Raw genomic sequence first — 27052 nt, forward strand, 5'->3', positions numbered from 1 at the left:
GTTGGATTCTTAGGAAGAAAAGCATGATTTGCTAAAAGTATCTATAACCTGCAAGTTTCCTGTGGAGCTTTTGAAGAGTATTGACCCTAAGGTACTTGTATGTTTTTTTTTATCATTGTCCTGACTGCCATTAAGGAAAGTCCCTTCTACTGCTCATCATGAGGTCAGCTCCTTTGAGAAGAACCTGAACATTTAGGATAACTTAGAAATAAGTCTGACATTTTTTGGCAAGGTTGGGTGATTTTCAGCTCCAAGACAACCCATAAACTCAACAAGGATTTGTAAATTTTTCACAGGACATTTGATCGGGTATTACAGACACAGGTATGGTTAACCCACCTAAGTTCAACTTCCTGGCCATTTCTACACTCTAAACCAAATCTGAACCTCGCATCAGCAGTCTGCATTGTTCTCTCCATAGACTCTTCAGGGCACAGCTCCAGTACAACCACCAACCTGAGTGTGAATACGACATCATCTTGAGGTGACCTGGATTCTTGTTTCATCATGTACTGACTCTTTCCCTTACTGTGCCCTCAGTTTAGTTTGGGTCAGCTTCTGGTCATTAATAACTACTGGTTCTCGGATTCCAAAATGATTGCTTTAGCTCCTGAATTATCATTAAATATCTTTTTATTTAAGCTAGGTTTGGAGCTTGAGCTGTATCGTATATTTTGCTTGTACAGTTGTCTAGTTAGTGGCACATGCACTTCCCACTAGAATTTATCATTGCTGCTCAGGTACTGTTATCAAGGCGAGGAAAAGATAATTTAGGAGATCGTCTGAGCACTTTTACAGGCTACACTGTTGTCAGTTCATAAAACTATTACGATCTGCAATTACAAGAATGCAATGGGGATGCTAATAAGTCTGCAGTGTGTGCTCCCTCCACCTCCGTATAGTAAAGATTAATTTGATATGCTGGCTGTAAAGTGTGAAGGTAATGGGGTTTGGAAGAATGTTGCAGTTAGTCATGATTTCTGCTCAATTTCCTTGTCATTTTTGCTATTCCTCATTTCTGCTTTTAGTCATTCAGAATTTCATCATGACTTTATGCCGTGAGAAACAGGTTTTCCTCATAAATGCTCAAAAATGGAGAAGGGGACAAAATATATAGCGAGAACTCAATGTTAGCCTAGAATCTGTGTCATGGAATGAAAAATTGAGGTACCTTTAGGAATTCTCTACATTTATTACAGGGATATACAATATGTATAAACAGATTTTGAAATCAGTACCAAGAATGCAATCATGACTGGAAAAACAATAATCTGGCACATGCATCAACAATGCCATTTGCGATTCCTTAATAGCGAAAAATAAGGATTCGCTAATAAGGAATAGCACAAAAGGCTATGCATGTAGAAATCGCTTACAAAATAGCGATTTCTAAACATTCCTTAATTGCTACTCGCAAATTGCGAGTCGCAATTAAGGAATACCTCCCCATTTATTCCTATGGGCCTAGAGGCCCATAGGAATGAATGGGAAGACTTTCTCAATTTGCGATTCTCAATTAGAGAATCGCAAATTGCTCATGCAATTTCAAGGGTGCCAGGGTGTCAAAAGGACACCCTGTTGCACCCCTGAAATCTGCATATGAGTACATCTTGCACACACATGCTCTAAGGGCATGTGTGTGCGCAACATGAAACTTTGAAAAATGCACAAAAGTGCATTTTTCAAAGTTTTTGCAAATTACCATGAAGTTCAACTTCATGGTAATTTGCTCCCCCTATTAGCGAAATCGCTAATTTTTTAACTGTAATGCATTGCATTTAAGGAATCTCAATTTGGGATTCCTTAAATGCAATCGCAATTTAAGGAATCGCTATTTAGAGATTCCTTAAATTGCGATTTTTGCATTTGGGATGATGCATCCCAAATGCCAAAATACCGGGGGCAAAGGGGCAGATTCTGCTAATCTGCCCGTTTGCGACCAGTTTTCTCGTTGATGCATGTGGCCCCATGTGACAACTTTACATATGTGAAATGTTTGAACCATAAACCAACTCCTTGTCAAACAAGGCACTTACTATATTGCTACAGAGTCATGATCTTCGAATCATTCCCAGGCGTCAGACTGGATGCACGATTTTTTTAATGAGTATTACCCCTGCATCTGAGTAGGGGGCATTGTTCGGCTCCGCGTGGCATCACCTGCACCGGACGTGACGTGTGCTGTACCTACATAGGCTCCACCCCAGCACAGCCATTTTCTCTAAATCCGTTCACACAGTGGCGAGGATGGGTGGGTCGGTAAGGAATCTGCAGCTAGGTAGAGTCTTTACCAGATAAGGCAGTACCAAAGGTAAGTATTTTGTTCATTTGATAGAAACTTCTAGCCGCAGATTCCTTACCTTAGAATAGATACCTCCCAGGAGGTGGGGCTGCAACGCGGATTATATTAGAAAGTCCTGTAGGACCGAATGAGCAAAATGCTTGTCTCGACGGACCAGACTGTCATGGCAGTAGTGCTTCGTAAACGTGCGTAGGGAAGCCCACGTTGCTGCCTGACACATATCCAGTACGGGTACTCCATGAGCAATCACAGGGGTTGCAGCCTTGGCTCTGGTAGAACGGGCTCCCAAACTTTCAGGAGGCTGCTTTTTGGCCAATGAGTAGCACATTTTTGTGCAGAGCATTATCCATCATGTGAACGTCCGTTTCTGCGCCATAGCCCACAAAGAGTTGATTGTCCACCCGGAACTCTTTTGTGCAGTCAAGGTAGAACAACAAAGCTCTTATTGGGTCCAAGCAATGGAGTTTCTCCGCTTCTTTAGAGGGGTGAGGCGGAGCATAAAAGGTAGGCAGGGTGATGGACTGGCCTACATGAAAAGGAGTGAACACCTTCTTTAGGAAGGATGTTCTGGTCCGAAGGACCAGCTTGTCTGGGTAGATGTTAAGGTACGTAAGCTGAGATGCCAAAGCCTGTAGCTCACTGATTCTCAGGACAAATGCTACTACCACTAAAAAGGCTGTTTTTATAGTCAGGATCCTGATAGGGCGGTTGTGTAATAGCTCGAAAGGAGTGCACATCAGAAAAGTTAGGACTAAATTGAGGTCCCACTGAAGCATAATGAAGGGTGAAAGTGGGAGCAAGTGTTGGAGACCTCTCAAACACCTATGTACAATAGGGAAATTGAACAAGGATGGCTGGTCTGCAGAAATGCATAAAGATGCGCAAAGCAGAGCTCTGCTGGGCTAGAGTAAGAATAAACTAAAAAAAAAATGGAAAGGGGTGCAGATAGGGAGACAATTTGTTTATCTGTACATCATGCCACAAACTTAACATAAAATAACGTGTATTTGTAAAGCACACGTTCACCCAGAAAGGTCTCTTGGCACTGAATAACAGATGTTTATTGCTTCACAGCAGGCGTATACCGTCTTGGTGGAGGGACACCTGGCTGCCAAGATAACATAGCAGGCTTATGGAAGAAGGTGGAAAGCTGTCAACTGTCACAGCTCAATCTCCATGCATGAAGGCGAAGCATTGTCAGATTAAGGTGTAGAACCCTGCCGTGTTGTTGTGACATAAGATCCACCCGAGGCAGCGTTATTGGAGGACCCATGCTCATGCTCAACAGCTCTGGATACCAGACTCTCTGTGCCCGATCCGCAGCCACCAGAATGACTTGGACCCAGTCCTTCCTGATCTTCGTGAGAACTTTGAGCAGGATTGGAATTGGTAGACAGGCGTACAGGAGGCCTGAGCTCCACTCAAGATGAAAAGCATCTCCAAGCGAGAGCAGCATTGGAAACTCCAGCGGGCAAACTGTTGACATTGCACATTCTTGACGGAGGCAAACAGATTAATCCAAGGCTCTCCCAATTCTTAGAAGAGACACTGCACCACCTCCAGATGGAGATGCCATTTGTAATCCGCTAGGCATTGACGGCTGAATCTGCCTGCCCTGCATTCAGAGTGTCCTCCACAAGTTGGACCATTAGGGATATGCCCCAATGTTCCAACCATGTCCAGTGGCGCAGAGCCTCTTGACAAAGGGTCCACCTCCACACCCTGTCGTGTTTGTTGCAATACCACATGGCGGTGGTGTTGTCCATGAATACCTGAACCAGCATTCCTTTTATTGAAGGAAGAAAGGCCTTCAATACTAGTGGGATCGCTCAGAGCTCTAAAAGGTTGATGTGAAGTCAAAATTTTGCATGATACCAGAGTCCTCTGATCTCCACCTCGCCCAGATGGCCGCCCTAGCGCAGAAGTGATGCATTGGTTACCAAAGTCAGCTCTGGGTGAGGAAGGGAGACGGGTCCGCCACTGACCCAATTGCGGTTGGTTAGCCACCACTGCTGGTCTTTTACAGTTCCTTCTGAGATCTGGACTATGCCATGTGCCCACTGGAACTTCAGGTCCCACTGCAGAGCCCTCATATGCCAGCAGGCATGTGTTACAAGAAGGATGCAGGAGGGCATAATGCCAACAGCCTCACAGTCAGTCTCACCAAAATCCAGGATACGGGCTGAAACATCGGTATAATGGGATGAATATCCTAGACTCACTGATCAGGATTATAGGCCCGAAACTGCACTGTGTCCAGAACAGCTCAGATGAAAGGGAGCATCAGAGAGGGAGTCAGGTGTAACTTTGGCACATTAATAGTGAACCTCAGTGAGTGCAGAAGGTTCATCAAAGTCTGGAGGTGGGAGACAACAGGCTGGGCGAGCCTGCCTTTAACAGCCAATCATCGAGGTAGCGAAAAACTGTAATCCCTGACCTCCGCCGATGAGCTGCAACCACCGCCATCACCTTAGTGAACACACTAGTTGTGCTGCTAATGCAGAAAGTGCTCTTAATCTACCGTGAACCACAGGTAAAGCCTGTGGGCAGGCAGGGCGGGCATGTGAAAATAAGCTTTCTTTAGAATTTCTCCTTTTTCAGGAAGAGAATGAGACAGAGAAAGTCTAAAATAGCGCAAAGTCCTTCTTCCTTTTTGGGCACCAGAAAGAGCAGGAATAGCAACCCCGAATTACTTCTGATGCCGGCACAGTCTGTATAGCTCCCTTGACCAAGAGAGCTAACACCTCCTGACAAAGCAAGGAGATGTGGTCCTCCATCAGCTTGTCATAAGTAGGTGACATGGGGGGTGTGTGGTCACAAAGGGGAGGGAGTGGTCCCTTTGGAGAAGCTTCAAAACCCAACGATCGAATGTTATTGAGTGGTGCAGGAAATGGCGTATTCTGTCCCCCACTGGATGCCCCTGATGGTTGAAGGGCAAACTAAAGCGGTTTGGAGTTGCGGCTGCAGGGGATGGTGGACTGGATCGACCTCTGGCTACCTGCCCCACGTGGTCTGTGGAAACCATGTATATATGTATAGGAAGGCAGACTAGGGGGTTGGCATGGAGCCATGGATAGGCCTAAGGACCCGGCTGTTGCTCTGGTATCCTGTAAGCATTCAGGTACAGAGTCCGCCTTCTGTTTGAACAACCGAACAAGACTACAACATCCCCTGAAAAACCAGTGGTTCTCAGCCAGGTGTGACATATAAGGGCCACTGACGATGAAATTGCTCTGTCCAGTGAGTCAGTCATATCCAGTACACATCGGATGGTGAAATTGGCTGTGTCCCTCCTATCAGCAACTGCTTGAGAGAGTATGGCTCAGGCCTCCTTTGAGACCAGGGCAACACTTGTGCAAACGAGTCCGAGATGGTATGGGAGTATCGGCCCAAGAGGCACACTGTGTTCACTGACAACACTGCCAGGCTCACGGAAGAGAGCATCTTCTTCCTGACGGTATTCAGTCTTTTGATTCTCTGTATGGTGGAGTGGTAAAGAATGATCATGGCTAATTTTAATGGTGGAGACCTGGACCACCAAGCTCTCCAGGGTGGGTGCTGGATGAGGAAACAGGGGTCCCCTGGGGTGGGGCAATGGTAGCGGGCAATTATCCTTTGCACAAGAGCCCCTGTGCAGGCCTTGGACTAGGCCCCCAGCTGGACTTCAGTATGGCTTCATTGAATGGGAGTAATGGTTCAAAATCTGTAATCCTTGGCTGAAACACACCTCCATCAAGACCTTCATCCTGACTGCCACCAAGGGTACCTAAGGACTAGGACCTCAGCTGCCCTCTGCACCACCATTGCGAAAGAGGCACCCTCCTCCATAGCTATGGTCACGGGAGAGACCAGGCCAGTGTATGGGGAGAGATGTCCAGACCACAGGAATCTGCCAGATCCTCATAGCAGTTGTCCTAAGGCTCCTCTAAATTGTATCCACAAGGGTCCACAGACCCATTCAATTCATTTCCCAGTCCAGGCCTATTGTAGGAATAAGGCACTGGCTCCGTCATGGGTAGTCTGCCACGTGTCCGCATTGGACGACGCTCGTTGGGCTCTGCCTTGGAGTGGGGATGACAATGGGGATAGCGCCGAGTGCCAGCGGAGCTGGGGGTGTCAGCACTAGAGCAGAACCGGGGAAGGCCGAGGTGGCTTGACCCGCACTGCTTCAGACCCATCCTCAGATCTGAAGGGGCTCAACTGGTGCTGGGGTGAACTTACCGGGGGATGACCAGCCTGTGGGGCCCAAAGGCACACCAGCGGGGACGGGCCCCCCTCCCCAAATATGAGGTGCATGGCCTCATAAAATTCACGTAACAGGCAGGGGTCGCTCTGCTCCTAGAAACACTGGTAGGAGCAGGGACAGCCCAGACGCGGGCTCCACAACAGAGCTCGGCCCTCGTCTCACCGGATAACTTTGACAGATGTGGCTTAGTCAAAGAATCTTTGACTTCTTGCATCTGTGGAACTTCCCCAACAACCTCAAATGCAAATACGAGCACTTAAAGTGGGTCCGCGACCGATCCTAGGACCTCCCTTTCTACGGACATTGTAAGTGTCACATGTCGAGCAGCTTGAGGAACCCCTACCTCAAGGCTTGGGGTGCATCGTGCGGCAATCGACTCAGGTGTTGGGGTCGTGGTCGCACTCCAAACACCAGAGGCACACTAAATGCAGGTCCATCACCAATATCTATAGGTGACAGGCACCATATAACTTGAAACTATCTTTACTAGCTGACATCCTCGGCACACCAAGAGACAAGTCTTGAAATAATGCTTCCCAAAATATCGAAAAAGGGTCTGTCAAAAATGACTGGGGGGTCACTCTTCCCGGATCTGCGCTGCCTGGCATGGAAAGAAAAGAACTGGCATCAGCACGAGGTGGTACCTATATAAGTATAAGTATAAGTATAAAGAAGCTTGTAAAGCGCTCGAATACCAAACGGTGTCTTGGCGCTAGAGTGTGTATGATTAGCAAAAAAGGAACGAATGAATGTTGGATCTGGAATAGGGGATACATCAGAGCCTTCCTGAAAAGGGCATAACTAGGTGGAAGTCGCATCTCCACTGGTAACAGATTGTATAACTTAGCTGCACAGGTGGCAAAAGAACGGCCGCCCCATCTAGCCATTCTGAATCTGGAAGTGCAGATAAGACCAAGATTAGCCGACCGCAGAGCCCGGGGCGGAATATAGTGTCTAAATCTGTCTATTCCATCATTCGCACCCCCACCAAAGCGGGCCCGGTGGACCAGACAGAGACCCTTGAACTCGATTCTCTGTTGAACCGGAAGCCATAGAAGAGATTTTCTGCCCATAGAGGTGGAACAGCCCCTGGGCAAGTTCAAGATCACACGAACTGCGGCATTCTGCAGAGACTGGATCTTACCGACCTGGAACTTGTCAATACCCAAGAACATGGCATTACAATAATCCAGTCTGGACATGAATAGTGCGGCCATCACCGTTTTCTGTAGCGCCGAAGGAATGTATGGGAAGATTTTCCGCAGAGTTTTTAACAAGAGGAAACAAGAGGAAGTAAGGCTATTGACTTGGGCTGACATGTTCAGCTTGTCGTCGAAGATTACCCCCAGGTTCCTCACCTTAGTGACCGGAATGGGACATTGCCCAGCCTCCGGTGGCCACCATAGGGTGTTCCAGACTGAAGCTCCTCTTCCAAACTCCATCACTTCAGTTTTTTCCGTATTGATTTTTAAAAAACTCAAGCGCATCCATTCCATCACATCCATGAGACAGGCATGGAATTTGGCCGCTATTTGATCAGGATTGTCCACCACTGATATCACTAATTGTGAATCATCTGCATAGGACACCAACATAAAACCATGTTTCCTGACCAGACTAGCCAGAGGTCTAACATAAATATTAAAAAGCGTCGGGGAGAGAGCAGAACCTTGTGGAACACCACATGGCATAGCAAAATCGGCCGAGTGTAAGCCGGCCCAATTTAAGCTTTGCCTTCGATTGTCCAGGATGGAAGAAAGTAGGGCCAAAGCCCGTTCCACAATCCCTACATCCCTCAGACGCTGAAACAGCACCGCATGGTTCACAGTATCGAATGCAGCAGACAGATCCAGGAGGACAAGGATAGCCCTCCCCCCTCCATCAACTGCAGCTCGGATGCCCTCTGCTGCCGTGATAAGGACAGATTCTGTGGAATGTTTAGGTCGAAAGCCATGCTGGGACCTGTCCAGCAGGGAATTATTATCCAGATACTCAGTCAAACTCCGATTTATAGCTTTCTCGATGACCTTAGCCATCAAAGGTAAGCCAGAGATGGGGCGATAGTTTTTGAACTCAGTGGGATCCAGAGAGACTTTTTTAAGAAGGGGTTTGACACTCGCCGTCTTCCAGGTAGCTGGATAGGGGCCTGCAGCTAGTACCTGGTTGATCAGGGCCGTGAGGCTAGGTGTAATCCTATCAGCCACCAGGTGCATAATGTGCGGAGGACAGGGATCTGAAACAGCACCCGATTTTATAGAGCTTAACAGCGCCCGAACCTCATCTATAGATAAGGGATCAATGGCTGTCAAGCTGCTTGTCGGCGTCTCTTGCTTACAGTGCAGAGTTTTTAATCCTACTGAATTTAGCAGTTCATCATAGATAGTGGACACCTTATTATGAAAAAAAAACCAGCCAGCTGATCACTAAATGACTGATCAGGGCTAAATCGATTAGGCAGCTGAGGATTCGCCAAAAGGGACACGGATTTAGGAGGGGAGCAACCTGATTAATTGCATCTGTGACCCAATCGTGGAACTGAGAGACCGCCATATCATTATTGGTGTCGAAGATAGGAGGGGAGTTGCCCAATGCCTCAATTAAGGAGGAGTATGTGACCTTATTCCATCTCCTAAACATAATCTTGGTGGGTTTATGAGGGGCGCCTATTGCCCTTATCTTTACCCCTACCCTGAAGAACACAACACTATGGTCGGTCCACGGGAGGGGTTCTGCCCTGAGGTATAGTAAATCTGTGTGGCTAGAAAACAAACCATCGAGAGTATGGCACCCTTTATGAGTCGGGGCTGAAACCAGTTGTTGTAACCCATACGCCTCCAGGCTATCCAAAAGTCTAGTGGCGTCCGGATTATTCTTGGCCTCCAGATGAAAGTTAAAGTCACCAAGAATCGTGTAGGCCTCAAACACAGTACAGGACTCTAGATGACATTGAAGAGCCTCCAGAAACGCAGCCCTAGGTCCAGGTGGTCTATAGACCAAAAGACCATTGTGAGAAAGTGCCATCTTTCTTGCATGGTATGCCCCCACTTTTTGCTAAATTGCTGAATGTACTTTGATTAAGTGTACCCTGGACTCCTGCCAATCAGGTGCCCAGGGCCTATGTTCCTTCCTTAAAACACACAAACTCCAAATTGGCAAACCCTAGCCACATGTCAGCCCCTGGTAAATGGTACCCTAGGTACCCAGGGCCTTGTGGCCAGGGAAGGCCTCTAGGGGCTGCAGCACTCGTTGTGCCACCCTTAGAGGCCCTGTACCCTTACACACACACACTGCCTTTGCAGGCTGAGTGTCTGGGTGCAGGACAAAACAAAGAGTCGACATGGCACACATCTCTGTGTGCCAGGCCCATCACCTACACTGCCAAGGCGTATGTCAGTCACCCCTCTAGCTGGGTGCCTTACGCCTATGGTGTGGGCACAGGAGCAGGAGCCCTGTGCCCCTACAGTACCCGGGTCCATTCCTGGGCACTGTAAGTGCAGTGCTGCCATTTAAGAGTACATGGTGCTGAGAGCTCGTCAAACACGAGCTCCACAGCACCATAATGGCAACACTGAAGACTGGGAAGTTTGGTATCAAACTTCTCAGCACATTAAACCCACACTGATGCCAGTGTGGGATTTAATGTACTAAGCACCCCAGAGGGCATCTTAGAGATGCCCCCTTACAGCTGACCTAGAATCCACGTCTGCTCTGAGGCTGCCCATGCTGCCACACAGCAGACAAGTTGCTGGACCCCTGGGTGGGAGAGCCCCTGCTCTCCCGGGCCTGCAACAATGCACATCCTGGGTGAGGTGAGAAATCTCCTCCCCCAGGATGAGCAAAGGGAAGCTTCAAAGGCATGCCGCCATTTGGAGTTTCCCCAGGCCACTGCAACCCCCCACTCTGGCGGGCAGCTTGGCCGGAAACCCCATACAAGGGCAGGGGATGTGCCAGCCTGCCCACCCTACCCCTCAGGTGGGGGAGTCGAGGTGAAACACATCTCCGGGCTATCGCCATCTTGAAGATGGGAGGCCCTACCCTATCAGGATTAGGCTACTGCCCCCCTCCCACAGGAGAGAGGCAGGATAGGGGGTGTACCCACCCCAGGACAAGGACCCATTGGTCCCTGGCCTTCACCTACCTATAACGCCCCTAAATCTAGTATTTAGGGGCAACCTGAACCTTCCTTCCCCAGATTCCAGATTCGAAAAACTACAAGAAGAGCAAGAAGAACAAAGACCTGCCCTGCAGCTGCTAAAAAGGGAGGAAGACACAACCTGCTTTGGCCCCAGCCCTTCCGGCCTGTCGACTCCCGGACCTGCACCAGCGCGGCATCTCTCGTGGCCAGCAACCTCACCATACCCCGGAGGACCTGGCTACCTTTTGGCGCTAAGCCCCTGGGACTCCCATGAGTAGAGGCTCTACTCAGAAACCTATTTCTAAGCCCTGGCAGCAGCCCGGAACCGCGAACCCAGCACACTCTGCACCAGCCAAGCCTGGCCAGTGCAGAAGTGGACAAAGACCCTGAGGACGACCCCACGGCGACTGTGACCCCGAGTCCGGCACCCAAGGACCCACCTCGACATTCCGGAAGAAGCCTGCAGCCTCGGAACAAGGTGCCCCCCCCAACCGCGATCATCAGAGGGTAAGATTCCCGACACCAAAAGGCACCCCTGCACGCGGCTCCCTGCGGCCCCCTGTGCCCAATCCTGGGGTACCCACCCAACCTACAACTACCCAACTTACCTCTCGAAGTGGTGGTGGCACCTGAAGCATCCTCGTCCCCGAGCTTGCAGCCTTTTTCCTAACCGGAACATTCCCATTGATTTCCATTGAGCGCCCGACGACTCAAAAGCACCCTGCACCCAGCCGCCCGAGTGGCCCTGGCAGTGCAATCTCTACACTAGCCTACTTCCCCACTTGCCCTGAGTGAGTGACCAGGAGCCCAGCTCCCACAGCCGCGTGGCCCGCTAGTCAGCAGCCACCAAACCAGGCCCCCCTATTCCTCATAGGCTAACATTGGGCCTAACTCTCTCTGCACCCGGCTGCCCTAGAGCCGCTGAGGGAGAACTAACTGTGCCTATCTGACCTTGGGGGACCCCTGAGTCTATGCCCAGAACCCCACCTTTGCCAGTCGAGAACTTACCTGAAAACCGCTAACTCTATTTTCTACATAGGGTAACATTGACTGGCTTTTTCTTGAAATTTCGTCTAAGTGTGGACTTTTCAAATCTTCAAATATTCACTAAAAATCAACCGAGCGACAAAAACGCAAAAACTCACCTGTTCTCAGGTGGGCTCACAGTGCTGGATCTTGGTGCCCAGCACTAGCTCGGAAGAATACTCGCATCTATACTTACCAGTAACCCAATTTTCTCCCATAGGAAACCATTGACTGCTTTTCTGTGAAATTTCTTCTAAGTGTTGATTTCTGCAATCTTGAAATATTCTTTTAAAATCGTACCATTTCTGCAAACGTAATTACTTACCTGTTTCTGATAAAGACCCCAGTGCTGAGTCTAGGTACCCAGACCTGGATCACAAAAGTAACGATAAAATACTCTACCTGCAACTTGAATTTCTTGCCATAGAGATCCATTGAATGTTTTCTTTGAAATATTTTCCAAGTGTCAACTTTTGAAATAGCTAAATATTATTTAAAAATCAGTACAGTAATTAAGTCGACATTCACCACTTGATTCTGAATATTGTCCCAGGGCTGGATCTAGGAACCAGACCTGGAATTCCAAAAGTAATCTTAAAAGTAATTTATTACAAATAACCTGAATTTACTATTGAGCTCAATGCATTGTTATGTTTAGGAAATAGGATTGTTTATTGCAACCAACTGTGACTATGTACAAAAATCCATTGCTTATTGCAAAAGTATTTATATTCAACCTCTCATTCTGAGAAAGTATATTTTTATTCCCTTTGTGGTTCTAAAAATAAAACAAGCATATATTTTATATATATAAACCATTGGCCTAGAGTTCAGTTATTGAGTGTGTGAGACCATTTGCTGACTGAGTGTGTACAACAAATGCTTTACACTGTCCTCTGGTACTGCCTTACTGCTCGACCAAGCTACCACTTTAGAGAGTAAGGTCATACCTAACTTTAACCTCTATCAGCCCCTGGGGGACTGTGGACTCTGTACACCCTGTACCTATTAGGGAACAGTATATACAGAGCCACTTTCTCACATTGGTGGATCAGCGGTGGGATACAAACTTGCATTTGTTGGACTACTTGGTTACCATCTGATCACACAACAGAACTCTTAAAAATTGCCTTTAGAATTCTGATTGGTCTTTCCAAAATTACTAAAAGTCTTGCTAGGGCCTTGCTTAAGTCCCATTAGAATTTAGAACAATAAAAGTCACTATAGTCAGGGTAGAGGGTTAGAACTGTCAGGTTAGAATGTCTCAAACAAACCCAGCTATTAGTGATAATAATAACATGGACCTGGTGGAGGAGCTCGACCTCACACCTTACTTACACTTGTCTTTCAAGGAATTGAGGTCCTTATGTAAACTTAAAAAATTACAAATGGGTCTGCATCCAACCAAACTAGGGCTCCAGGAGCTCTTGGCTGAGTATGCTAAGGACCACCCATCTGAACATGGTGATGGCCAGTCAGATGAGGAAAGGGAAGCAGAAGAGGTTGACAACAACCCCCCTGGGCTATTCCCTAGGGAGGAGAGGGCACCCATACCCTCCCTCTCAAGAATTAGCATCTGGGAACCTAGAGACTACACAGGTGGCTCTGGTCCCAGAGAGAACACTGGGGGACCCCCCAGTGAAGAGGACAGCCTTGTGAGGCTGGCCAAGAGATTAGAGCTAGAGTCCAGGCTCCTGGCTCTAGAAAAAGAAAGGAGAGAGATGGGTTTAGCACCCATCAATGGTGGCAGCAATAACGAAAATAAGGATAGGGAGGAAACTTCTGACCTTAAAATCCCCAAAGGGATTGTCCCTAAATTTGAGGAAGGTGATGATATCACCAAATGGTTCACAGCCTTTGAGAGGGCTTGTGATATCAGAAAAGTGAAGAAACCTCTCTGGGGGGCACTCCTGTGGGAACTGTTCTCTGGTAACTGCAGAGACAGGCTTCTGACCCTTTCTGGGCCAGAGGCAGGGTCCTATGACCTTATGAAGAAAGCTCTGATTGAGGGATTTGGATTCACCACTGAGGAGTATAGAATTAGATTCAGGGGGGCTCACAAAACCCAGACCCAGTCCTGGATTGATTTTGTAGATTTCTCAGTGAAGACACTGGATGGTTGGTTAGCTGGACATGGTGTGCAGGATTTTACTGGATTGTACAATTTATTCATGAAGGAACATATTTTGAGTAACTGCACAAATGAAAAGTTGCATCAGCATTTGGTAGACCTAGGTCTAATTTCTCCCCAAGAATTGGGAAAGAAGGCAGACCACTGGGTCAAGACTAGGGTGACCAAGACAACCACTGGGGGTGACCAAAAGAAAGTGGTCACAAAACCTCCCCAGGGGAAAGGTGGTGAGAATCCCCAAGATAAAAAGTCTGAGTCTTCCAAAGGGCCCCAAAAACCTGTTCAGGTGGGTGGGACCCAAACTATTCCCTATGTGCCCCAACCATATAGGGGGAAGAACTTTGATCCCTTAAAGGCCTGGTGTAATACCTGTAAAAAGCAGGGACACCTAACTGTAGCTTGCCCCCAAAACAAAGCCCCTAAGGCACCCAGTACAGCTACTCCTGGGGCAGCAAGCATACAACTGGGATCAGAGGTGTACCCTGAGCAAATCTGGGAACACACTGAAGCAAGTTTAGTCTCCTTGGGAGAAGTGGAGTTTGCCACTGTAGCTGTGTGGCCCCCCAACTTAAAGAAATACTTACAGTACCCCTGGGTGAATGGAACTAGGGTAGAAGCTCTGAGGGATACATGTGCCAGTGTCACTATGGTGAAAGACACACTGGTTTCCCCTGAGCAATACTTGATTGGGAAGTCTTACCCAGTCACCAACGCTGACAGTGTCACCACTAGTCATCCCATGGCCATGGTAACATTAGGCTGGGGGGGGGGGGGGGGTTACTGGCCTGAAACAGGTAGTGGTCTCTCCAAAGTTGCCAGCTGCCTGTCTGCTTGGAAATGATCTGGAAACCTCAGCCTGGGCTGAGGTTGAACTGAAGGCCCATGCAGCCATGCTGGGCATCCCTGGTGTGTGTGCAAACCAGAGCACAGAGCAAGAGGAAGGGTGAAAAAGTAGGTCTGGAGTCTGGAATAATCGCCCAGCCAACCAAGAGAAAGGGAAAGAAGACTGGGGAACCAGCTTCTACACAGTAAACCATTCAGGACCCCTCTCCCCAGGGAGAGGATTTGGATACCCCTGAGGGAACTGAGTACATGGAGCTTGACCCTTACCAGGTTGAACTCTTGGGCCCAGGGGGACCCTCTAGGGAAGAGCTGTGCCAGGGTCAGCGAGACTGTCCCACTCTTGAAAGCCTGAGGCAGCAAGCTGTTTCAGAAGCCAGGGGAGATGTCAGTGGTACCCACAGAGCTTATTGGGAAGAGGGATTACTGTATGCTGAGGCAAGAAACCCCACTCCTGGAGCCACCAGGAGGGTGGTAGTGCCACAGAAGTACAGGGAGTTCCTCCTAACTTTGGCTCATGACATCCCCCTAGCTGGACATCTGGGGCAATCCAAAACTGGGGAAAGGCTGGTGAGTCACTTCTACTGGCCCCAGATGCACCAAAAGGTGAAGGAGTTTGTCAGCTCCTGTGTCACCTGTCAGGCCAGTGGCAAGACAGGTGGCCACCCAAAGGCCCCCCTCATTTCACTACCAGTGGTGGGGGTCCCCTTTGAAAGGGTAGGAGTGGACATTGTGGGTCCACTTGAGCCACCCACAGCCTCAGGGAACAAGTTTATTCTAGTGGTAGTGGATCATGCCACTAGGTACCCTGAGGCAATTCCCCTTAGGACTACTACAGCTCCTGCAGTAGCCAAGGCCCTCCTGGGTGTCTTCACCAGGGTGGGTTTTCCTAAGGAGGTGGCTTCAGACAGAGGTTCCAACTTCATGTCTGCTTACCTAACACACATGTGGAAGGAGTGTGGGGTGCAGTATAAGTTTACTACCCCCTACCACCCACAAACCAATGGTCTTGTTGAGAGATTCAACAAGACATTGAAAGGTATGATCATGGGGAAAACTCAAAAGGAGATGGGATGTCCTGTTACCATGCCTGCTTTTCGCTTACAGAGAAGTGCCACAGAAGGGAGTAGGTTTCTCACCCTTTGAACTTCTGTTTGGTCATCCTGTAAGGGGACCACTTTGTCTTGTAAAAGAGGGCTGGGAGAGGCCTCTTCAAGAACCCAAACAAGACATAGTGGACTATGTGCTTGGCCTAAGGTCCAGAATGGCTGAGTACATGGAAAAGGCATCCAAGAACCTTGAGGCCAGCCAGGAGCTCCAGAAGCACTGGTATGACCAAAAAGCTGCACTGGTTGAATTTCAACCTGGGCAACAGGTGTGGGTGTTGGAGCCAGTGGCACCAAGGGCTCTCCAAGATAAATGGAGTGGCCCTTACCCTATCCTAGAAAGAAAGAGTGAGGTCACCTATCTAGTTGACCTGGGCACTAGCAGGACACCCAAAAGGGTCATCCATGTGAACCGCCTTAAACTCTACAATGATAGGGCTGACATCACCATGCTGATGGTGACTGTTGAAGAACAGGAAGCAGAGAGTGAACCACTCCCTGATCTCCTATCCTACAGCCCAAAAGATGGGTCAGTAGAGGGTGTGATTTTCTCAGACACCCTCTCTGCCCAACATAAGACTGACTGCAAGCAAGTCTTGCAACAATATGCTAGCCTCTTTTCCCTGACCCCTGGTCTGACAAACTGGTGTACCCATGATGTGGACACTGGTAACAGTGCACCTGTCAAAAACAAAATCTATCGACAGTCAGATCAAGTCAAGGAAAGCATCAAAGCTGAGGTCAGCAAGATGCTGGAGTTAGGGGTCATTGGGCCTTCTAAGAGCCCCTGGGCTAGCCCAGTGGTTCTGGTCCCCAAACCTCATCAACAGGGTGAAAAGAGAGAGATGAGGTTCTGTGTGGATTATAGAGGGCTCAACACTGTCACCAAGACAGATGCTCACCCTATCCCAAGAGCAGATGAACTGATAGATAAATTGGGGGCTGCCAAATTCCTCAGTACCTTTGACTTAACTGCAGGGTACTGGCAGATTGGCATGGCCCCAGGAGCAAAAGAAAAGACAGCATTCTCCACCCCTGATGGGCATTATCAGTTTACTGTGATGCCCTTTGGGTTAAAGAATGCCCCTGCCACCTTCCAGAGGTTGATGAACCGTGTCCTAGCTGGGTTGGAGTCCTTTAGTGCAGCTTATCTTGATGATATTGCTGTCTTTAGCTCCACCTGGCAGGATCACCTGATCCACCTTGGGAAGGTTTTAGAGGCTCTGCAAAATGCAGGTCTCACTATCAAGGCATCCAAATGCCAGATAGGGCAGGGCACTGTGGTGTACTTGGGCCACCTTGTAGGTGGAAGCCAGGTACAGCACTTACAGCCCAAGATCCAGGCCATCATGGACTGGATAGCTCCAACAACCCAGACCCAAGTCAGGGCATTCCTTGGCTTGACTGGGTACTACAGGAGGTTTGTGAAGGGGTATGGGTCCATTGTGACCCCCCTCACAGAACTCACCTCCAAGAAAATGCCCAAGAAAGTTAACTGGACAGTTAGTTGTCGAAAGGCTTTTGACACCCTAAAAGAAGCAATGTGCTCAGCACCAATTCTAAAAGCTCCAGATTATGCCAAGCAGTTCATAGTGCAGACTGATGCCTCTGAGCTAGGGATAGGAGCGGTCCTATCCCAGACCAATGATGAAGGCCAAGACCAACCTGTTGCTTTTATAAGCAGGAGGCTACTCCCCAGAGAGCAGCGTTGGAGTGCCATTGAGAGGGAGGCCTTTGCTGTGGTTTGGTCCCTGAAGAAGTTGAGGCCATATTTGTTTGGCACCCACTTCCTAGTTCAAACTGACCACAGACCTCTCAGATGGCTAATGCAGATGAAAGGGGAAAATCCAAAACTACTAAGGTGGTCCATCTCCCTACAGGGAATGGACTTTGAAGTGGAACACAGACCAGGGACTGCCCATGCCAATGCAGATGGACTTTCCAGGTTCTTCCACTTAGACAATGAAGACTCAATAGGACAAGGTTAGTCTCATCACCTTTCGTTTGGGTGGGGGGGGGGGGGTTGTGTGAGAAAGTGCCATCTTTCTTGCATGGTATGCCCCCACTTTTTGCTAAATTGCTGAATGTACTTTGATTAAGTGTACCCTGGACTCCTGCCAATCAGGTGCCCAGGGCCTATGTTCCTTCCTTAAAACACACAAACTCCAAATTGGCAAACCCTAGCCACATGTCAGCCCCTGGTAAATGGTACCCTAGGTACCCAGGGCCTTGTGGCCAGGGAAGGCCTCTAGGGGCTGCAGCACTCGTTGTGCCACCCTTAGAGGCCCTGTACCTTTACACACACACACACTGCCTTTGCAGGCTGAGTGTCTGGGTGCAGGACAAAACAAAGAGTCGACATGGCACACATCTCTGTGTGCCAGGCCCATCACCTACACTGCCAAGGCGTATGTCAGTCACCCCTCTAGCTGGGTGCCTTACGCCTATGGTGTGGGCACAGGAGCCCTGTGCCCCTACAGTACCCGGGTCCATTCCTGGGCACTGTAAGTGCAGTGCTGCCATTTAAGAGTACATAGTGCTGAGAGCTCGTCAAACACGAGCTCCACAGCACCATAATGGCAACACTGAAGACTGGGAAGTTTGGTATCAAACTTCTCAGCACATTAAACCCACACTGATGCCAGTGTGGGATTTAATGTACTAAGCACCCCAGAGGGCATCTTAGAGATGCCCCCTTACAGCTGACCTACAATCCACGTCTGCTCTGAGGCTGCCCAGGCTGCCACACAGCGGACACGTTGCTGGACCCCTGGGTGGGAGAGCCCCTGCTCTCCCGGGCCTGCAACAATGCACATCCTGGGTGAGGTGAGAAATCTCCTCCCCCAGGATGAGCAAAGGGAAGCTTCAAAGGCATGCCGCCATTTGGAGTTTCCCCAGGCCACTGCAACCCTCCACTCTGGCGGGAAGCTTGGCCGGAAACCCCATACAAGGGCAGGGGATGTGCCAGCCTGCCCACCCCACCCCTCAGGTGGGGGAGGCGAGGTGAAACACATCTCCGGGCTCTCGCCATCTTGAAGATGGGAGGCCCTACCCTATCAGAATTAGGCTACTGCCCCCCCCCCACAGGAGAGAGGCAGGATAGGGGGTGTACCCACCCCAGGACAAGGACCCATTGGTTCCTGGCCTTCACCTACCTATAACGCCCCTAAATCTAGTATTTAGGGGCACCCTGAACCTTCCTTCCCCAGATTCCAGATTCGAAAAACTAGGAGAAGAGCAAGAAGAACAAAGACCTGCCCTGCAGCTGCTAAAAAGGGAAGAAGATACCAACTGCTATGGCCCCAGCCCTACCGGCCTGTCAACTCCCGGACCTGCACCAGCGCGGCATCTCTCGTGGCCAGCAACCTCACCAAACATCGGAGGACCTGGCTACCTTTTGGCTCTAAGCCCCTGGGACTCCCATGAGTAGAGGCTCTACTCAGAAACCTATTTCTAACCCCTGGCAGCAGCCCGGAACCGCGAACCCAGCACACTCTGCACCAGCCAAGCCTGGCCAGTGCAGGAGTGGACAAAGACCCTGAGGACGACCCCACGGCGACTGTGACCCCGAGTCCGGCACCCAAGGACCCACCTCGACATTCCGGAAGAAGCCTGCAGCCTCGGAACAAGGTGCCCCCCCCAACCGCGATCATCAGAGGGTAAGATTCCTGACACCAAAAGGCACCCCTGCACGCGGCGCCCTGCGGCCCCCTGTGCCCAATCCTGGGGTACCCACCTAACCTACAACTACCCAACTTACCTCTCGAAGTGGTGGTGGCACCTGAAGCATCCTCGTCCCCGAGCTTGCAGCCTTTTTCCTAACCGGAACATTCCCATTGATTTCCATTGAGCGCCCGACGGCTCAAAAGCACCCTGCACCCAGCCGCCCGAGTGGCCCTGGCAGTGCAATCTCTACACTAGCCTACTTCCCCACTTGCCCTGAGTGAGTGACCAGGAGCCCAGCTCCCACAGCCGCGTGGCCCGCTAGTCAGCAGCCACCAAACCAGGCCCCCCTATTCCTCATAGGCTAACATTGGGCCTAACTCTCTCTGCACCCGGCTGCCCTAGAGCCGCTGAGGGTGAACTAACTGTGCCTATCTGACCTTGGGTGACCCCTGAGTCTATGCCCAGAACCCCACCTTTGCCAGTCGAGAACTTACCTGAAAACCGCTAACTCTATTTTCTACATAGGGTAATATTGACTGGCTTTTTCTTGAAATTTCGTCTAAGTGTGGACTTTTCAAATCTTCAAATATTCACTAAAAATCAGCCGAGCGACAAAAACGCAAAACCTCACCTGTTCTCAGGTGGGCTCACAGTGCTGGATCTTGGTGCCCAGCACTAGCTCGGAAGAATACTCGCATCTCTACTTACCAGTAACCCAATTTTCTCCCATAGGAAACCATTGACTGCTTTTCTGTGAAATTTCTTCTAAGTGTTGATTTCTGCAATCTTGAAATATTCTTTTTAAATCGTACCATTTCTGCAAACGTAATTACTTACCTGTTTCTGATAAAGACCCCAGTGCTGAGTCTAGGTACCCAGACCTGGATCACAAAAGTAACGATAAAATACTCTACCTGCAACTTGAATTTCTTGCCATAGAGATCCATTGAATGTTTTCTTTGAAATATTTTCCAAGTGTCAACTTTTGAAATAGCTAAATATTATTTAAAAATCAGTACAGTAATTAAGTCGACTTTCACCACTTGATTCTGAATATTGTCCCAGGGCTGGATCTAGGAACCAGACCTGGAATTCCAAAAGTAATCTGAAAAGTAATTTATTACAAATAACCTGAATTTACCATTGAGCTCAATGCATTGTTATGTTTAGGAAATAGGATTGTTTATTGCAACGAACTGTGACTATGTACAAAAATCCATTGCTTATTGCAAAAGTATTTATATTCAACCTCTCATTCTGAGAAAGTATATTTTTATTCCCTTTGTGGTTCTAAAAATAAAACAAGCATATATTTTATATATATAAACCATTGGCCTAGAGTTCAGTTATTGAGTGTGTGAGACCATTTGCTGACTGAGTGTGTACAACAAATGCTTTACACTGTCCTCTGGTACTGCCTTACTGCTCGACCAAGCTACCACTTTAGAGAGTAAGGTCATACCTAACTTTAACCTCTATCAGCCCCTGGGGGACTGTGGACTCTGTACACCCTGTACCTATTAGGGAACAGTATATTCAGAGCCACTTTCTCACAACCATGAGAAACGTTTGTATCTTTTAAATAGATACTAAATTGCACCTCTTCTGCATGCAAATTTTCAACAACCCTAGTCTGGACCTTCAGGTTATCCCGATAAATAATGGCTAGGCCTCCCCCTCTGCAATCCTTTCTATCAAGACAATATAACGCATAACCAGGGGGCAGGGCAATGTTCCAATCCGGGCAAGAGGCCGCACTGGTCCACGTTTCCGTGATAAAGACCATATCAGGGGAATAGGTGTTTAAGAGCAATTCTAGTTCATATTTGTGTTTGGCCACAGAACGGGAATTAAGGAGGATGCCAGCCAAGTAATTCACTGGGCTCATCACTAATTCCGGGACTGTAGTTCGCCTCTCTGCGTCACAAGAACCTGCATAAAACCCATCCCCGGCCTCCTCACTGGCCCCAGTCGTAGAGGACGGACCATCCGTCCCTACGCCATTTTCACTGACCTCCCTATAAACTGAATATTGACAACCGAGGCAGGAACACCTTTGTGTATCCTCGTCCCCGGAGACAGGGATACAGTGTGTGGATTTCCCCAGTCGCAGGTCCATCAGCGTCCCTCGTGCATAGTGTATGCGCCCGGTGACAGCAGGGGACCTGGCCGCTGGCTCGAACCTGGCGCGGAAGGGCGCAGATGGGCTTGCCTTTGGGGCGCCTTCGGCGCGTCGGCTGCGCGCTCGAGCCAGCGTGCGTTATGTAGGCAGCAGGGTGATAAGCGCTAGACCACTAACCACTAACTCCTGCCAGGAAGATGGGGGCGGGCCCGCTCGCACGGACGGGCGCGGCACACCAGGAAGTGGAGCCGGGAGAAGTGCTCCTGGCGATGGCGACTGAGGCGTCTAGGTAGGGTGAGTAAAATTAAAAGCAGTAAATTACACAAGTTACACCACAAAGTTAAAAGTATATTGAGACCAAATGGTTAAAAAAGCACTTTCGCAGCCCGTGACCCACTCGTTCTTTCCAACAGCTGATCACAACACACGCGGCGCGCTCGCGCCAGCGTGCGTTATGTAGGCAGCAGGATGATAAGCGCTAGACCGCTAACCACTAACTCCTGCCAGGAAGATGGGGGCGGGCCCGCTCGCACGGACGGGCGCCGCACACCAGGAAGTGGAGCCGGGAGAAGTGCTCCTGGCGATGGCGACTGAGGCGTCTAGGTAGGGTGAGTAAAATTAAAAGCAGTAAATTACACGTTACACCACAAAGTTAAAAGTATATTGAGACTAAATGGTTAAAAAAGCACTTTCGCAGCCCGTGACCCACTTGTTCTTTCCAACAGCTGATCTCAACACATGCTGCGCGCTCGCGCCAGCGTGCGTTATGTAGGCAGCAGGGTGATAAGCGCTAGACCGCTAACCACTAACTCCTGCCAGGAAGATGGGGGCGGGCCCGCTCGCATGGACGGGCGCCGCACACCAGGAAGTGGAGCCGGGAGAAGTGCTCCTGGCGATGGCGACTGAGGCGTCTAGGTAGGGTGAGTAAAATTAAAAGCAGTAAATTACACGTTACACCACAAAGTTAAAAGTATATTGAGACCAAATGGTTAAAAAAGCACTTTCGCAGCCCGTGACCCACTCGTTCTTTCCAACAGCTGATCACAACACACTGTGCAAGTCACTTCCAGCACAGATGACTCCACGCGGATCTGAATGATGCCACCTACCGTGGCACAGGGGTACAGCTCATGAAAAATTTCCAGATCCAGTGTGACACCTGGGGATAGTCTAAGGTATGGATTCTGCGGCTAGAAGTCTCTATCAGACATGGAGGAGTAAAAACCAAGACGCTAGTGTTTAAGTGATTATAGACAATAGGTGCACAGTGGACACAATAGGCACATCCTAGTCCCAATAATCCTAGAATTCAGGTGCAAAGGCAGACCTTTCAGGGTAATACTAAATTCTGTTTTGCAGTAACTGTTAACAGGTTGCTGGAACAGCCTGAACTGAAACATTTACCATCCAGTCTCCAAGCATAAGCTGTAACTTAGTTATTTATCCTTTTCTCTGCACCAAGATCTACACATTTCTCTGGTCACCTTTGCACAGACTTGTTTTAGGAGCATGAAATGTCCTCATGGTAAGACAAACTGAGGTGATCTTTTTTGATGAAGGGGTATATTTACTTTCCCACTTTCAGCACCAACAATTGAAATAAACAGCAACTGATTTGTTTCTCTTTACCTCTGCCTTTTACTTCTGCTTACCCATAACTTCTTTAATTCGCTTCATTTTACATACCAATCCTTATACTTACACAAAACTAACCTAATGTTACGAGTAGTTTGCAAAAAGAATCTGAGCGGTCACTATCCCCCTCCAGCCACTGTAACAGATTCGGAGCACAAGCAAAGATATGACTGTGTATTATAAGACTACAATAACATTATACCCGGTTTTCCAGAACAGCAGTGCTATCCTTTCCAATTGCCAGTTCCAAGGCTGCTCTGCAGAACTCCGGGTTGCCCAACACAGGAAGGTACTCGTGGTTCAGCGTTGGGTCATTTGTGATCTGCAGCCAGGCTTTCTTCACAACAGTTGGCACCCAAGGTTGACCGTCATCATCCTGGCAAACTGAGAACAGAGAAATGTGGAGAGTATGAGAGTCTCACCTGTGGAAGGCAGGATGAGGTCACAGGGTCCAGGGTAATGTCACAGAGGAGGAGTTATACACAAGAAACTGCATGAGAACATGGTGAGTGGTATCTTATTGAAATACAAATGATATGGGGAAATGGGCGTAGGTAACAACACCGTGCTAGTTAGGGGTGGGCGGAATTTGCGAAATTCACTTTCGCAAATTATCGCGAAAATGTTAAAAATCTCCGCTAACACGCGGAAATATCGCGAAGATGCGGAAGTTTTTTTCCCGCCCGTTCGCGGTATTTTCGGCGCGGTCGCGGCTCGCCAACTTACCCATGCTGTTGCTCACGGGCGCGGCCATCTTGTTTTCACTTGTCTCGCGGTGCATGATCGCGAGAAGAAAGACGTGATCACGCGACGAATGGCGTTACTGCGGGCACGAACTGTCGCGAGACAGCGCAAATGGCTACCAACAATCCAACATCTCGTGGAGAACGCGACCGGATCGGGAAAACTTGTCGGCGAACGCGGGGATTCAGGTAAGGCGATCGCGCGCACACGAGAATGTATTATTTTACAGCACGAGCAAGCAAAAAAATTCCGGTAAAATGTGGATTGCGGAAATTTTGAAATTTTGTCAAAATATCAAATTATCGCAATTTCCGCGAGCGGAACGGAATTTTAGCCCAGGGCTAGTCCTAGTGGAGAATCCTGGCGGAAATGCTATTGGAGTATGACATTGATTTTACAAAGGTTAGCAATGCGGGCATTTAAACAGGCGTGTGTAGAAAAGAGAATTCTTCTGCATACCTTGCTGTCAATTGTGTGCAACCTGTGGTCTGGATTTCTACGTATATAAATGTGGGAAATCTATATATCCTGGTTTCTGGATAAAACATCTTATCCTTTGATTTATCTTGCCATCCTTTCCACTGTGACAGATTCAACCTACATCCTTTGGTTCCTTCAAATAACTGAACTAAAACAAATAAAGTTCTCTAGGCTTCTCAGTACTATAAAAAGTCAGCACGCTATTTTTGGCAAACGAGTCTTATGCCTACAGAGAAGTTAAATTGTGCAGGGTTCGAAAGAAAGCAGATGTTCTCGTAGCACTGCCACTGACAAACAACAGCCGCTGTAAAAGGACAAGTATATCGTAAGGTCAATTGTGTTACAGAAATGCTGGCACTTTGACAAGTCGGGTAACAATGCTGCCACTCTGTCAGGATGCATCTTCAAATGAGAACTGATATGGAGGAGTGCAGGGCGCATTAAACCAGAACACAGACTATTTCATGTAGCCCGCACAAAGACTGAAAGTTTCCTGGCATCTGACTAAATTAAATTAGGTCATTATTTCTCTACCCTATCAAAGAGGAAGGACAATTATTTGTTTAAATGTTACCACAAACATTAATTAAGCACAGAGCTAGCTTTGTGAAGTAGCTGAGGTACATAAATGGCAGTAGGAATAGCATGGACACCAGGGGACTCATTACAATAAGGGCCCCCGGGAAAAAACAGACGTTTGCGCCCACTTTGCACGCCCCCGGGGCACTTTGGTATTGCAGAAGGGGGTGCAGACTCATGTGCGTTCTCTTCAGTGATATCCACGCGACCTTCAGGGGGGTGTTCACTCATTTGCATAGGGGCCTGCCCTATGCAAATGAGGGAATTCCTTTGCCTCTGTATCCGCACCAGGCGCGCAACACCCATTGGACTCACAGGGCTTCAGCCCCCCCCCCCCCCCCCCCCGTCGTGTGTGGCAGCCCGGGATGAGACACCTTCCCGGGCAAAAAAGCAGCCGCACCCGAGCACTTCACAGGTCTTTAAAAGACCATTTGCATGTTAATGAGGCCTTGCTGTTGTTTCACCCCTTCTAAGAGCCCCTGCAGCTCCACTCTGCCTATTTCTTAAAGTTCAGCCCCCCCCCCCGAAATTTTTGGTCAGCCCCCCCGAAATTTGGCTCTAGTTGCGCCTCTGATCCGCACTATATTACAGATGCAGGCACAAGGAAAAAGAAGCTCTCAGTGGGCGCACTCACTGTGAATGTTGCACTGTGAGCGCGCCCCCTGAGACAGCCCTCTGGAGGGAAGAAAGGTGGCCCTATGGACCCCCCAGACATCCCCTTGCAGGAGGATGCAGTCAGTGACTGCACCCGCCTGCAAGAGGAACTCTAATCCCCTTTAAAAGTGCAGGCAGGTTGCCGCCTGCACTTTGAAAACACGGAGCGGCTGTATTTTCACATGAATGCGCTGCCCTGGGGGCAGCGCGAGTTCGCGGCTGCTCTCGGGGCAGTGCATAAATATAGTCATGGTTTGCGCCAGGTGCAAAAAATGACAACGCTAATATGGCCCATGGACATAAAATACTATGTACTGACGTACACAGATCTTTTGGAAACTAAGATTTTGGGATGAGCGGCAAGTGTGCAGTCTAGCGGGCATTTACACTTAAACAGTGTGGGAAGACTACTTAAGGTATTGGTGGAAAGTTTTTGAAGACATCACAGAATTTTGGTAAGGTTATTCCTTAGCCACAGTAAAGGAGGAATGAATCGAAGAAATACCTTTTCAATTCCTCCTTCAAATGAAAGAGTCAGGGCATCGCTATTTTGTAGTGGGTGTTGTTTCCGTCAACGTCAGGGGACAGGTTTTTCTTTTCAATATATACTATACCGGCAGAGATTGAGCACTTGTCTGCAAGGTAGAAGGGCCTCTTTGTGACCAGAGATTTGCCAACTAAACAGAGGGATTTCAAGAGGATGGATGTTTTTATGGAGCCAAGGGGCGCTCGTGCAGTGTGTGGTTAGAGTATTGTGATCAGATTTTTCTCCACCTTCATAATTGCAGGACCTAGAATGATGGTGATACAAGAGAAGTCTTAGGCAGACCATTTCAGCTCTTGGTCTGAGGGCTGGTGGGGAATACAGAGTCATAAAACTGCCCCAGGTACTAGACCTTGCAATTTTTCCCCAGTGCATTGCCTCCTCATGCCAAGTGCCACGTGTCTGAATGGGGATAACATGTAATTTGGGTTTCTCAGAAGGTAAAGACGCCTGTTCTCCATTCCGCCTAAGAAACTAGATGAATTTGCACGAGGAGAAATTGCACGGTGGGATTGAAATTATTGTCGCACTCGGAATGTCCTCAAGTGCAAACACCATTTGCGTCTTATATGACAAACTCGTTACAAGGCCATACGCCATTTACTGCGACAGATTAGAAAATCACACATTCTCATTTGCTGAAATGAAAACATATTTCCGAAACAAATTGTTTTTTTTTTTCTTTTTTCTGTAGAGGCCTTGTAACTGCAGGGATAACAGTCATATATGCTTTTGAGTGTGTTTGGTTTGGGGTTGTAGGAAGCAGATACTGCTTCGGTTGGTATTTCAATGTTGCTTATTTGTGATTTTTGTAAAGCACTGCAGACCGCCTTGCAATGGCT

The 27052-nt window shown here is 48.6% G+C and overlaps 1 protein-coding gene across 1 annotated transcript in view; it reads right to left on the reverse strand.

Moving 5' to 3' along the window:
* Positions 1-27052, reverse strand: part of LOC146785727 (aspartate aminotransferase, cytoplasmic-like) — a 540935-nt gene that overhangs the window by 463582 nt on the left and 50301 nt on the right. The window contains exon 2 of the mRNA XM_085633572.1: positions 23412-23593. Coding sequence (XP_085489698.1) covers positions 23412-23593 — 182 coding nt within the window. The remainder of the gene's footprint in view (positions 1-23411; positions 23594-27052) is intronic.

The sequence above is a fragment of the Triturus cristatus genome, chromosome 11, assembly GCF_964204655.1.
Source record: "Triturus cristatus chromosome 11, aTriCri1.1, whole genome shotgun sequence".
Classification (NCBI taxonomy): domain Eukaryota; kingdom Metazoa; phylum Chordata; class Amphibia; order Caudata; family Salamandridae; genus Triturus; species Triturus cristatus.